This window comes from Oxyura jamaicensis, chromosome 28, assembly GCF_011077185.1.
Source record: "Oxyura jamaicensis isolate SHBP4307 breed ruddy duck chromosome 28, BPBGC_Ojam_1.0, whole genome shotgun sequence".
In the NCBI taxonomy this organism is placed as follows: domain Eukaryota; kingdom Metazoa; phylum Chordata; class Aves; order Anseriformes; family Anatidae; genus Oxyura; species Oxyura jamaicensis.
Window position 1 is genome coordinate 261,924 of NC_048920.1, and position 12,469 is coordinate 274,392.

The 12,469-nt window shown below is 49.4% G+C and overlaps 1 protein-coding gene across 1 annotated transcript; it reads left to right on the plus strand.

The window, feature by feature from the left end:
- Positions 1–9,616, plus strand: LOC118155406 (hippocampus abundant transcript 1 protein-like; the record flags this gene model as incomplete). Its single annotated transcript, XM_035308672.1, has 12 exons — positions 1–15; positions 1,933–2,028; positions 2,753–2,815; positions 3,958–4,085; positions 4,565–4,679; positions 5,248–5,466; positions 6,208–6,321; positions 6,647–6,718; positions 7,135–7,247; positions 7,422–7,519; positions 8,083–8,249; positions 8,337–9,616. Coding segments are annotated over 12 exons (1,410 nt in total), but the record flags the coding sequence as incomplete, so codon positions are not given.
- Positions 9,617–12,469: the final 2,853 nt, after the last annotated feature.

Here is a 12,469-nt window from a genome sequence, read left to right on the forward strand (position 1 = left end):
CGCGACGGGGCCGGCGTGAGTGGCGGGGGACCGGGGCCGGGACCGGTGGCGGGCTCGGCCTCCGGGTGGGCCGCTAAGCCCCCGGTGCGGCGACGCGGCCCCGGTGCGGCCACACGGCTTCGGCGTGGCCCCGAGGCCGCCCCGCGCCTTCGCCCGCCCTCCCGCCGCCGGGTGCCCCGGTGCCGGTGCTCGGTAGCGCCCCGCGCGGGGCGAGCTGCCCCCGCACCGCCTGGCGCAGCGGCCCGCTCGGGGAGCCCCGGGCCCGCTTGCTGCGGGGCAGCAGCCCTGCGTGTGTGAGGGCCGCCGCGAGGACGAGGCGGCGGCGGGCGGCGGGACCGGGCGGAGCTGGGCTCGGTCCGTGCTTACCCCCTGCAGGGCTCGGCTGTTCGGTCGCTGTCGTGACAGCAACGTGTAATCGGTTCAAGGGGGCTTAATTGGTCGGGAGGGGCCGGAGAGGGGCGATGGAGGGGAGGACAGGGCTCCGCTCCTCTCCACAGAGCGGGTGCTAGGCCAGAGGAGCGAGGTGGGTAACGACACCGTAGCTCATCACCGGCCTCGTGCCACCCCGGGCCTTCTCCCCCCGCAGGGATCTCCTCCTGCGAACGGCCGTCCCCCCCCCCGGGCAGGGAGCCTCTCGTGCCGGAGCTGTTGACTTGTTTTTTAGGCAGCCTGTCCGTGGGAGGCAGTTCTAATGGAATCCGTGCACGTACACGGCGTCTCAGCAGAGCAGCTTCCTTCCCTCGCTGCCTTCTCTCGGCTCCTAGTGAGCTGATGGTTGCATCAGTTCTCTGAAGTGCAGCGTGGGCCTGCCAGAACCTGGGGGTTTGGGCTGGGCGAGACATTGCTCTTCACGTGCCAGGTTCCTTGAATTCCTGTCCCTGGATATCCCTCAGCAGTGAATGCAGGAGGTACCGGTAAAGACGCATCTTTGGTCTGGTGCAGTAAATAATTTCCGTATCAAGAGCACAACGTAGAAGCGTCAGTCAGTTGTGAGGAAGGTGTTGGAGAAGCCCATTCCCTAAGCTTGCAAGAAATGCCCCTGGAAGTGAGGTTTGCCGTACCAGATCCAAGATCCGTTTGGGTCTGGAATTTGTGCGGCTGATGGAAGTTTGTTTTTAGCTCCTGGATACTCTTCAAGTCATTGGAAGCTGTCTGAATTGCTGGGGTGGTTTCATTAATTGTGTATCAGGGCAAGGATACGCTTCTTGTTGAGTTCAAATCATCAGCACTACCACGAGGAATTGGTTCCTATAGAGCAGCACGCCGTGCTCCTGAACGTTTGGTCTGTGCAGTTCCCTGATGTAATTCCACTGAAACTCGGGTGCTTTCCTCCAGCTCCCTGTGGTTTGTTTTCCTTGTGAGCCCGTAACTCTGCAGGCGTGTCCTGTGCGGCCGCAGGAAGCCTTCGGGGCAGCAGCCGAGGCCCGGCGCTCGGTGAAGTGAGAACAAATGCTGCCCCAGAAGTGCTGTGAGATCCTTAAGGAAAGAAAGGCAAGGCCTTGAGGGGTTTTGCGTTGTTTCTGTTTGGTTGTTAACTGATCTGAGGACTTTGCCTTTCCCACCGTGCCGGACACCTTCCTGAACTCCCGGAGTCTTTTCATTGCGCGTGCTACCGTCAAAATATGCACAGGTGCAGGGGTGAAAGGATGATGGGTTCAGTCACCTTTAGGGAAAGCTTAGCGGTATCAAAGATGCTAATTCTTAGGAGGGGTGGGGAGGGAGGAAAAGAAAACCAAAACACAACAACGGTTGGCTTTGCAGGAGAGGCAGGGACTGGTAGAGCCCAGAAGGAGAGAGGCTGCAGCATGCGTTGGTCTTTGCCAGCGGTGCATCACCTCAAGGATACCCTGGGTCAGAGCTGGCATTTAACCACACGTCTCAAGTCCCAGGCCGGGACGTGGGCGCTTTTTAATGATGAGCTTTGTTTTGCAGCGACAGGGGATCGGAGAGCCCAGCGTGTACCATGCCGTGGTGGTGATTTTCCTGGAGTTCTTTGCCTGGGGTTTACTGACCACCCCGATGCTAACGGTGAGTGGGTCTCCGTGGGAGCGCTGCCTCCTGCCGACATGAGATCGCCTTGGGATGCTGAGGGTGAAGATACGGATGTAGGCCTTTGGAGTTAGGAAGTAAAAATCAAGGTGTAGTGGATTGTACCGGATTGTTTTTCCTGTTGGAGTTAGAGTTGCGTTTTTTTCTTAATGGTTCTGGGCAATTCTATCCTTGTTTATTCCTGCTTTACTTGGAGAAAAGCATGAGTTTGACTTTTGAAAGCTTTTGGAGGATCTCAGTAAAGGAGGACTGAAAGATCTGAAAGTCCTGAAGTTACTAGAATTTGCTTGTAATGTACTGCTATTTATCACTTTTTAAGGTATTTAAAAAGTAAAAGTGCATGTGGGAGCTTAAGGAAAGAAAGTTGAGCAAGGCTTTGACTTCTTAACCAAAGACTGTACCTTTTGCCCTACACTGGCGCTCCACATCCTGTACCTCTGGAAATCAGATGGAACAGGGATAGAGAAAGGCATGTTTCAAATAATCTTAGCTTTGCCCAAGCGTTCTGGAATACTTTACAGACCAGAGAGGTGAGGTAGAGCTCCACGTGGAGGTGCAGCGGTGGGGCTCTCGTAGGGTGCTCCCTGTTGTGCTCTTACAAGCTTCTGGCTGCCAGGTGCCTGCAGAAGTGGGTAGGTACCTTGTAAAAGTTGCCAGCTTGCTCTTTCTTTTTTTTTTTTTTTTTTTTTTCCCTCCCCCCTAGGTCTTACACCAGACTTTTCCTCAGCATACGTTCCTGATGAATGGCCTGATTCATGGAGTCAAGGTAAAGAATTTCCCTTCCACTCTTACAGGCACCTGTAATGAAGTCTAACCAGTGCCTGGGCTTGCATTTAGTCTGAGATGAATGCGAGGAGGGACAAGTCATTATAATCCGTGTCGTTTGCTGATGTCAACCAGTGTTTGATGCACGTATTTCAGTGTGGATTGTTCACTGCCAATCCTAATGGAAAACGAAGAGTTGATAGAGCAGAAAAATTGGGTAGCTCGTGTAGCTGGTCTTACAGCATGAAGTGTGCTGTTTGTTAATGGGGTTTGGGGGCTATAGCAGCTGTGTGTTTCAGCTGAGAATATTCTAAATCAGCAGGAGATCAGCCTTGTAACCGTACTGCGGAGAATCACAACACAAAAAAATCAATGACATCTGAACTGGCTGGTTAATAGAAGCTGAACTAAGCTGGGCTCACTGGGCTCTCTCCAAGCGAAGCAGGGAGTATGCTGTGGTACGGTAGGTGGACACGGTGGTTTGAGCTAGGCAGGCGTTCCCAGAGCAGACTTCAAGGCAGCCGCAGTGAACGAGCAGTAGCCACGTGTTCTGACTCAGGAGCATGGCAAGACTCGGCCCTGGTTCAGGCAAAATGATCTCAAAAATGGCTTCGGAGAGGTTTCCTTAGATGCGAGTTTGGCATGTCCTGATACACGTAAAGGCTCTTCCCTGCCTGTCTCAGGTTTGAAAGACGTCGAAAGGCATTGAACAATTCTATTTGTGCTTAATGGCCTTGGCCAGGTCTGTCTTATCTCCAGCTATAAGAGAAAGCTTTCCCTAGAACCGTAGCAGATGTTAATGTGATGGAGCTGTGCCAGCATCTTTTTAGGTACTGGCAGGGTGACTCCCTGCTGCACAAGTGTGCATGGGAAGACCACAGCTGCAGGCTGAGCAGCTGCAGAGAGCAGGAAGTGATTGGGGTATTTAGCAGTGTCTAGCTGATAGAGGATTTTTTTTTAAAAAAAAGGATGTGAGCAGTTTAATGAACTGTTATGTTTTGGTAGCATTGCCTGCTTGTAGGAAATAGGAATGGATTGTCTCCTCTTATTTTTATCTTCAGATGAAATCTTCAAAAGCTCTTGCTGTCAACAATCGGAATTTGACTAGGGGGTTTCTCTCTGTCATTCTGTCTCTTTTTTTAGGGTTTGCTTTCTTTTCTAAGTGCCCCACTGATTGGTGCTCTCTCTGATGTCTGGGGCAGGAAATCCTTCCTCCTCCTCACTGTCTTCTTTACATGTGCGCCAATTCCCCTTATGAAGATCAGTCCATGGTGAGTTTGCACTTGTTACAACTGAGAGGTTTTTAGAAGAAGAGAGAGTGTGAAGCTGAATGATGGAGGATTTGCTGGTACTGCGTTTGGGGATGAGATGGAAGCGTCTGTCGGATGGAGAAGGAGCCTGGGCATGTCCCCTTTCCTCAGTCCCGAGAATGATTCACATGCCCAGTTCCACCAGAGGGTTCAGTTTCAGGAAGAAAGTCTTTCTTACCTCACCTGCTGTCTGTTCTCCTAATGGGTGTGTTATCACTATCAAGGAATGTTTCCTTCCTGTGCTGTGCCATAAAATAAGGGGAAAAAAGGCCATAAAACTTCATAGGCTGCAAGACTGAAGCTTGGTGTTACTGAACGCTTAGTGATGCAATTAAATAGGATGGACTGAAGGAAGAATAAGGGAGAGGTGGTAAATTAGCAGGTGTAGACTCCATCGTGTGTTTGGTCTCTAACTTTGCCTTTGGTAACATCTCTTTCAGGTGGTATTTTGCTGTCATTTCCATGTCTGGAGTCTTTGCTGTCACGTTTTCTGTGATTTTTGCCTACGTTGCTGATATCACACAGGAACATGAGCGCAGCACGGCGTATGGCTTGGTAAGGAGCTAAACAACAGGCTTGCCTCTTGAAGGAAATACCTGGGGCTTTGCAGTTAGGAGTGGTATAAAACTAGGCTGGGATACTTACTGACAACAAGCCTGAGCACCGTACCTGCTACAAGGTGATAGGCACTTCACTAATAATATAGTCTCCCTGTTCTCATTTCTCTGTGACTGAGCACTGAGAGACTGCGCTAATTCCTCCAAGATCTGAATCCTAGTCGTATCGTTGCCCGGCCTTTAAACCAACCTGATCTGTCAGCTTCTTTGCACCATGAAAGAGGTCAGGCTGCGACGCCAGCATGTGTACGAGCAGCCTGTGATCGTGCCCTTCCTATAGGGCTATTGAAAGTACTGGACGTGAATTGTTAGGATAGCTTTAATTGCCCTTTGCTAGAACTTAGCCTAGATTGCACCAAGAGAACGTGCCATCTTCCCGTGTACAGCAGTCCTGGTCCACCTGAATTATCTCCATCAAAGATGCCAAAATTAAAACCCTTGGGTTACTGTGGAGGAGAAAATAGGTGCTGCTAAGAATAGGCTGTATTAATTTTTTATGCTTCCAGGTGTCAGCCACATTTGCTGCTAGTCTGGTCACAAGCCCAGCCATCGGTGCATACCTTTCCCAAGCCTATGGTGATACCCTGGTGGTTGTGCTGGCTTCAGGTGTTGCTTTGCTGGATATTGGTTTCATCCTACTGGCTGTGCCAGAATCCCTGCCAGAAGAGATGCGCCCAGTCTCCTGGGGAGCTCCAATCTCTTGGGAACAAGCAGACCCATTTGCTGTAAGTAATCTTGCCGCTGATTTTCTGCACTCTGGTAATATTTATAGGTGCTTTAGTTCTGCTATTTCTCTCAAATGAAAGATGAATTCCACAAAAGGTGAAGATAAACACTCTGTACCCTTGACAGAGCTAAACTGACAGCAGACTGCACACGTACGTCTAAAGCTGTCCAGCAGCTTCTGCCTAACCTAATGTAGCTAAAGAATGTCTAAAAGCAGCTCCAGAAGTCCTAAAGCAAGAGCATTTCTTGGCGGAAATGTGCCGATGTTTTGAATACAGGTTCTTTTTACTCAATAGTAGGATTGTGTCAGGAGAAGTCTTGTGTGTTCCTGGCTTTTTAGGACCCTTGCTAATGATGATGAACTTTGCAGTTTCACCTCACCTCTGCTTGCTTGGAAGATTATGTTGGCAGTCTGAGGGAGGAAAAAATGGTGATCAAAAGTACTTGACTGTGTATCTAAGAAACTGAAAGGTAAAAATTCCTTATTCCAGGGTGTAGGTTGATGTAATTTTAATATCTGGTCGGGTGTGTTGTGAGTGTTCACATACTCACCTGGAATGGCAGGTGATCTTTGTTTATGAGCACAGGGTGTTTATGGAGGGCTCTTCTAAATGAGCAGGTCTGGTCTCATTCAAGCATTCACTTCTTAGATATGAGATGGTAACTTAAACACTTCTGCTTCCTCTGTACCTGGAGAATATGTAATGGTTGTAACTTTTTTTTCCTCTCATTTTCTATAGTCCTTGAGGAAAGTGGGTCAGGATTCTACAGTGCTGCTCATCTGTATCACCGTCTTTCTCTCCTACCTTCCTGAAGCTGGCCAGTATTCCAGTTTTTTCCTGTACTTGCGACAGGTCAGTCCCTTGTGATAAGGGAAGGCTCTGAATGCAGAAACCTGGCCTAGAAATATTGTCTGAACTGCATGTACATGAGAACCTAATCTTGGCAAATAGCTTGGTAAAGCTGAAACCATAATTAATAGCGACATGTTGCAGCTTTCCTAAAAAATGTGACCACTTTGGAGGCATTTTATTCTAGTGAGGTAATGGAACGTACAGTTGTTTAATGTTTAAGTATTTGATAAGCCATGTCAATAAATGTTAGTGACATTGGTGGAGTGGCTTCTGTTGCATGGTACAAATCTCTTGCCTGAAAAGTCCCTTTTTGGCCCTTTTACAGGTCATTGGTTTTTCCTCTGAGACTGTGGCAGCCTTTATTGGTGTAGTTGGAATTCTCTCTATACTGGCTCAGGTGAGAAGCGATGTTTGTTTGTGCTCTAACAGTCTGGTTGTGGGAGTGCCCTAAACTTCTGATAATGGGGGCAGGTGACTTCTCAAAATCCCTGTGGCTACAGACATCGTCAGTGCCACGCACAGGTACCTGCGGTCCCTCTGTTGCCGTCTTTTGGACGTACCTGTTGTCACTGAATACCGAATTGTGGTGAACTGTGAAGTGGCCCTGTGTTGCTCTGTAAAACTCCACAGATTGTGCTCTGACTGCCGTGAGAAGGACTGGGCTGGCTTCCAGCATGATGTTATTAGAATGGAGGAGTGCCTGTGCATGATAGATGGCAGCAAGAGTTCCCTCTGATTCCTGTCCTCTTTTCTTCTAGTGTTGTCATCTCTCTGCACTTACTTTGAAAGCACCTATTTTTCTTTTACTTCCAGACAGTAGTGTTGGGAATTCTCATGCGTTCGATAGGAAATAAAAACACCATCCTACTGGGACTGGGCTTCCAGATCCTGCAGCTTGCCTGGTATGGCTTCGGATCACAGCCTTGGTAAGCGTTTGCCAACGTTTGCTTACTGGCGTGTGCAGGTTTCTCCCTCGGTGCTTCCGTGGCTCTGTGACAGGTCCCTGTCCCCCGCCAGAGGGAGATGCTGCGTCGCGTGTTGCTGGTCTGCAGCTGCTCGTTGGGAGCCTGCCTCCTGACTGCTGCCTCTTTCTCTCCAAGGATGATGTGGGCAGCAGGGGCCGTGGCTGCCATGTCTAGCATCACCTTCCCGGCCATCAGTGCCATGGTGTCTAGGAATGCAGACCCTGACCAACAGGGTAAGTAACTGATGATTTGTCTAACGGGTAAGTTCATCCCAGCAGCACTTCAGATCACGTGTTCTACCTCTTGGCATCGGTGGCGGAGGGGCGGGCAGTGATGTTTGTGCCAGCTGTAGACTATCTCTCTTATACTCGGTGGCAATGACACTGCCTTGTCTGTGGCCGTAGCTGGTGCTTTGGGAAGGAATTCTTAAATTATGCGTGTAGATGTTCAGGGTCACTTGGCAGGGGTAGAGAGGAGACTGCTGTTTGATCATTCACCTGCTTCACATTTTGACCCTGAGTCCTCTGGCCTGGCTGTGTTAAACCCCAACTCAGCTAGAAGTTCGTGCTGATGTGCCCGTGTTCGTTTCATTGTAGAAAGTAACAAGCACAGCATTACTTGTTTTTTGTAAAACCTGGTATTGTGCTAAACTAACTGCCAGCTCACCACTTCATCTGTAGATTGTGTGACAATCTAGACCTGAATGTTTGCCTTTAAGTATGTAAGCACCCTTAAATAAAATAAGTATCTTCAGAAAGCTGGAGGCAAATCTGTTTTTTCCTCGCTCTGTCCCCAGGTGTAGTGCAGGGGATGATCACTGGAATTCGGGGTCTGTGTAATGGCCTGGGGCCAGCTCTCTATGGCTTTGTCTTCTATCTCTTCCATGTTGAGTTGAATGAGATGGCTGAGGTGGAAACTTTGGGTAAGGCCTCCAAACCTAACATGGCCAACCCGACGGATGAGGTAACTGGTTCAGCTCTATCATTTGGTTTGTTGGTCTGCTTCTGTCCTTGCTTTAAGTGTTAATCATTTCTCTGTTTTGCCCTACAGAGCAGCATTATCCCAGGGCCTCCGTTCCTGTTTGGGGCCTGTTCTGTCCTACTGTCGCTCCTGGTGGCCTTGTTCATCCCAGAACACAACCTTGCACTGAGATCAGGCAGCCACAAGAAACACAGTAACGGAGCCCAGACCCATGCCCACAGCCCACAGGCTGGAGGCTCGGATGGCAAGGAGCCCCTGCTGGAGGACAGCAGCGTATGAGGTTGGGAGAGGAGGACCTGGCTTGCGTCTCAACTCCAGATCGAGGATGGACTTAGCCGGTTGGGGCCTGGGGAGAGAGGGTGGGAGGCGAGAAGAAACGAGGTAACAGACTGTACCACTAACAGCTCATGGGAAGGGAAAGGGTTTCCCTTCAAGCCAAATATACCCAGCTGGTGCAAAAATGGAATTGTATCATCTGGTGCGGATGGAAAGGGGAGATACTGAGCTGCTCCGCATGAAGGGATAGCTGTTTAAAGCCAACCTGCCCTTGTTGTGAACACTGAACTTCACGGTGTGACCTGCCAAATACTCAGCCCGCCAGTGAAAAATTAAGGAGCTAGCATTGTCTTTGTTCTAATGTGAACTAACTCATGTGCCAGCCAGAATAAAACAAGGCATCTGTTACATGCCCCCGTCCCCTTATGTAACTGGTACTTGCTGCTGATCCCATCACAGCCGAGCTGGCTAACCTCAGCACGGGAGAGGCTTGGAAGCTGTTATGCAGTTTAAGCAGCCCATGCTCTGATAATACACCAGTAAAAACTGTCTGCATGTGTGAAGAATAGATAGCATAGCCAACACCTGCAAGTAGATCCTCGCTCCTTGAGGATGTGTTGAATTTGCCCGTTCTGGTCCAAGTGATTAGACAATAAATTGGTTCTGTTCTTAGTTCACAAGGGAGAAGGGGCAGATGATAGAGGCGATTTTATGAATTACAGATGCTTAGATGGTCAGCAACATTTGTATTTCTGGTTGGTGGGTTTGCTTGGTTTGGCTTTTGTTACAGGGATGTAACATTTGTCTGTCACTACCTCCGCAGGTGGTAGGTAGAAGGATTTTTTGGAAACCTTTTTGTGGAACTGGAAAGGTTGTTTAGAAAATAGTTATTTGAAAGGCTGGAGGAACAAGCAAACTCTGCTAAGCACTTTGTTCAAGTGTGGCTTCCTGAGAGAAAGGTCAGAGAAATAGCTGTTGAGCACTTTTTATAAAGCATGTTGTTTTTTTTCCCCAGACTCTGGCCATCTTGATATTAAATAATGAGTGCGGTTTGTTTTTCTCGGTCCAAAAGAGCCTGTTGATGATTGCAATTGATTTGAACTTGCAGGTTTGGATTCCACGTAACATTTTTGAGCCTGCTCTGAAGGCTTTCATTTTGATGAAAAATGAAATTGCAACCTCCGCTGCAGGGTTCAGCTCAGTTTAGAAAGAGCAGCAGATACTTGAACTTGAGTGCTATGGAAGGAGCTAAGGCAAATGTACAGGGAAACTTTGGTTGTTTGTAGATACACAGAGATACTGAAGTGGGCAGAAAACAGTTGTTCTCATTTGAGATCAGGAGTAATGGCATTGAGCAGTCGTTGGGGAAGTAAAGACCAAACTGGAAACACTTAAGAAATTAGTTGCTAAGGGAATTGAGGGTACAGTGGCCAAAAATAGTCCTGTCTCATCACGGGATACGTGTAACAGCTGCCAAGTTCTCTGGTGGGGATCGATTCTCTGTAGGTTCAGGACAGGTAATTTAAAGGAGAAAGGCCAAAAGGGAGCACTGACATCATGCCTAGGTCCTTTGCAAATGGGTGATCGTGGCTGGTGCTTTGCCTCTGCAGCGCTGACCACAAATGCCATTTGCCTCTGGATTTAGTGAAAAATGTCAGCTGGATAACCCTGAAGATCTCAGTGCCCTGAGCCGCAGCAGGCACGAGTGTGGGGACCGGCACTATCAGTTCCCTTCTGCTGGGCTGCCTGCCCCAGGAATGTACAGGGGACACGAGCCCCGGGGTGTTTTCAGCTTCTGACCTCTTCTGTGAGCTTGTCAGAGGGAGCCTGTTACTGCCGGCCTTGGACAGATGGAGATCTGCAATTTTCGTGTATGTCCCTTAAAAGCCTGTCAGATACTCACAGTGTAGAATCCCTGCTTGCCTAGACTGGGCTGAATTAATAGCATATTGTCTGTGTACCAATTGTCTGGACCAGTTAGCCATTGGAGGCGGACGTTTAAGTGAAGTCATTAATGTTTTGTTTATCGCTGACTTTGGCTGGTACCCAGATCCCGTAATCAGAACAGTCAGAGTAGGTTACGTCCGAGCAGAGAGCAGCTTCCTCGGGCACTGAGGGTTTGCTTACGTGGATCTGTTTCCAGGGCTGGAGAACAGAGCTAGCAGAAGGTCTCGGTGTGTGGTGGGGACTCCGGTTTTCCCAGCTCATTGTGGTGATGCCCCGCATCTCCAGACCTAACTGGGATGGGCTGCACTGCGTGTGCACAGCAGACTCCTTTCCCAAAGAACACCCAGTCACATGAACTAGGCAACAAACCCACCTCTGTATTGCTCACAGAAATAGCTTTTTTAGGCTGGAGTTTCACCGAGTAAATCTGGCAATTCATTTATTTGCACTGTATTAAAATGAACTGAAGTAGTTTTGTCCCTCACACACAAAGTGAAATGAAACACTAAATAGTTACCTCATGCACACTGAGGCACTCAGCTTCACGGGTAAAATATAGTGGAACGTTACAAAAAAGACAAGCATAATTTATATATTATAAAGTATATAGATATATATTTTTAAAAGTCCTTTCCTTTATTTAATAGTTTATCAAGACAGATGCGTTTCTAATCTCATTCCCTTTGGCATCGCTGCTGCTGCTGGCAGCGCCTCAACTCCCATTCCCTTCAGGCAGCAGAACAGACGGGGTGAGCTCCACTCCTTGGTCCTCCTCTGTCACGACGAGGATCGGAGTTTCCAGCAACGCTGATGTCCTCAGCACGTGAGTAGCTGGCCTGAGGTGTTCTGGGACGCTCCTTCAGCCCCCGAGCCTGGGGCCAGAAGATGCTGCAGGCTCCCAAGGCGTCTCTTGGCTGCAGGCTGGCTGTTGGAGAGGCTCCACCGCTGAGGTCTCTTCACCTGCCCTGTCTGCCCTGGTGTGCCTCTGCAGCACGGGAGTGCAGAAGGGACTGTGTCACGTAGTCACTCTGCGGGGCAGGTAGCGGTGCGGAGGGGGCGTGCACCCGCCCTTTGCTGGGGCAGCACGGGGCTGGCTCGCGCAGGAGAAGCTGCGTCCTCCTGAGCCCCCAGAGCTCGCGGTGCTGAGGACCTGCGCTGGAGATGGGGCTGCCCATGGCAGCGGGGCTGCTCGCCTTCCCCAGAGATGTCACTTGCATGGGCGCTGGAAGTGGGCAGGGATTTGTTTCCGCGTTTCTGGAGTTCCTTTCCCTTGGTTCGGTGGGGGCCCCTTAGCCCCCCGTGACTCCTCTCCCCGTTAGGTGTAGGGACGTGACCCACCATTCTGCCTTGTGAGTGTGAGAGAAGGACTTGGGCCAAGCTGTGGCAGAGCTGAAGTTACTGGACCCGAATGAAGAATCTCTAATTCTGAAGGGCTGGTAATTCTGCAGCGTCGCGCGGGGAGACTGGAAGACCTGTACAGAGCACTCAGCTAGCATTGCCAAGTTTTGTTACTTTATATGAAAATGCAACTTTTTTAAAAGAGCCTTTTCTGAAAATCCCCTTGATCTGTGGTGTAACACCTGAGCCTGGCTGTTCATCATCAGTACCCCAGACTTGGGCTGCAGCGAGCTGTAAATCAGGTCAGTAACAGCAATGCCCCAAACATAAGGCAAAAATGGGCTTGATTGCCCTTCCTCTGCAGCTCCACTGCTCGTGGCAGCAGCTCAAGGGAGTTTAAAAATTGATCTTGTTGCATTAAATAACTGAACGCATTAAACCATTGCTTTCCCTTCTGCCATTACTTTTGCAAATTAGTAACTTTTTACTTGTTTTTATTCTTTTCTTTGCACTTGAATGGCTGCTAACGTTTTATCATCTCTATAAACTGGGGGCATGCGGCAAGCCCGTGTTCACTGAAGAATGGCTCTCTGAAGTTTGTTTACTGTTGCGTGCGTTTCTGTATCTTTTTTAATCTAACA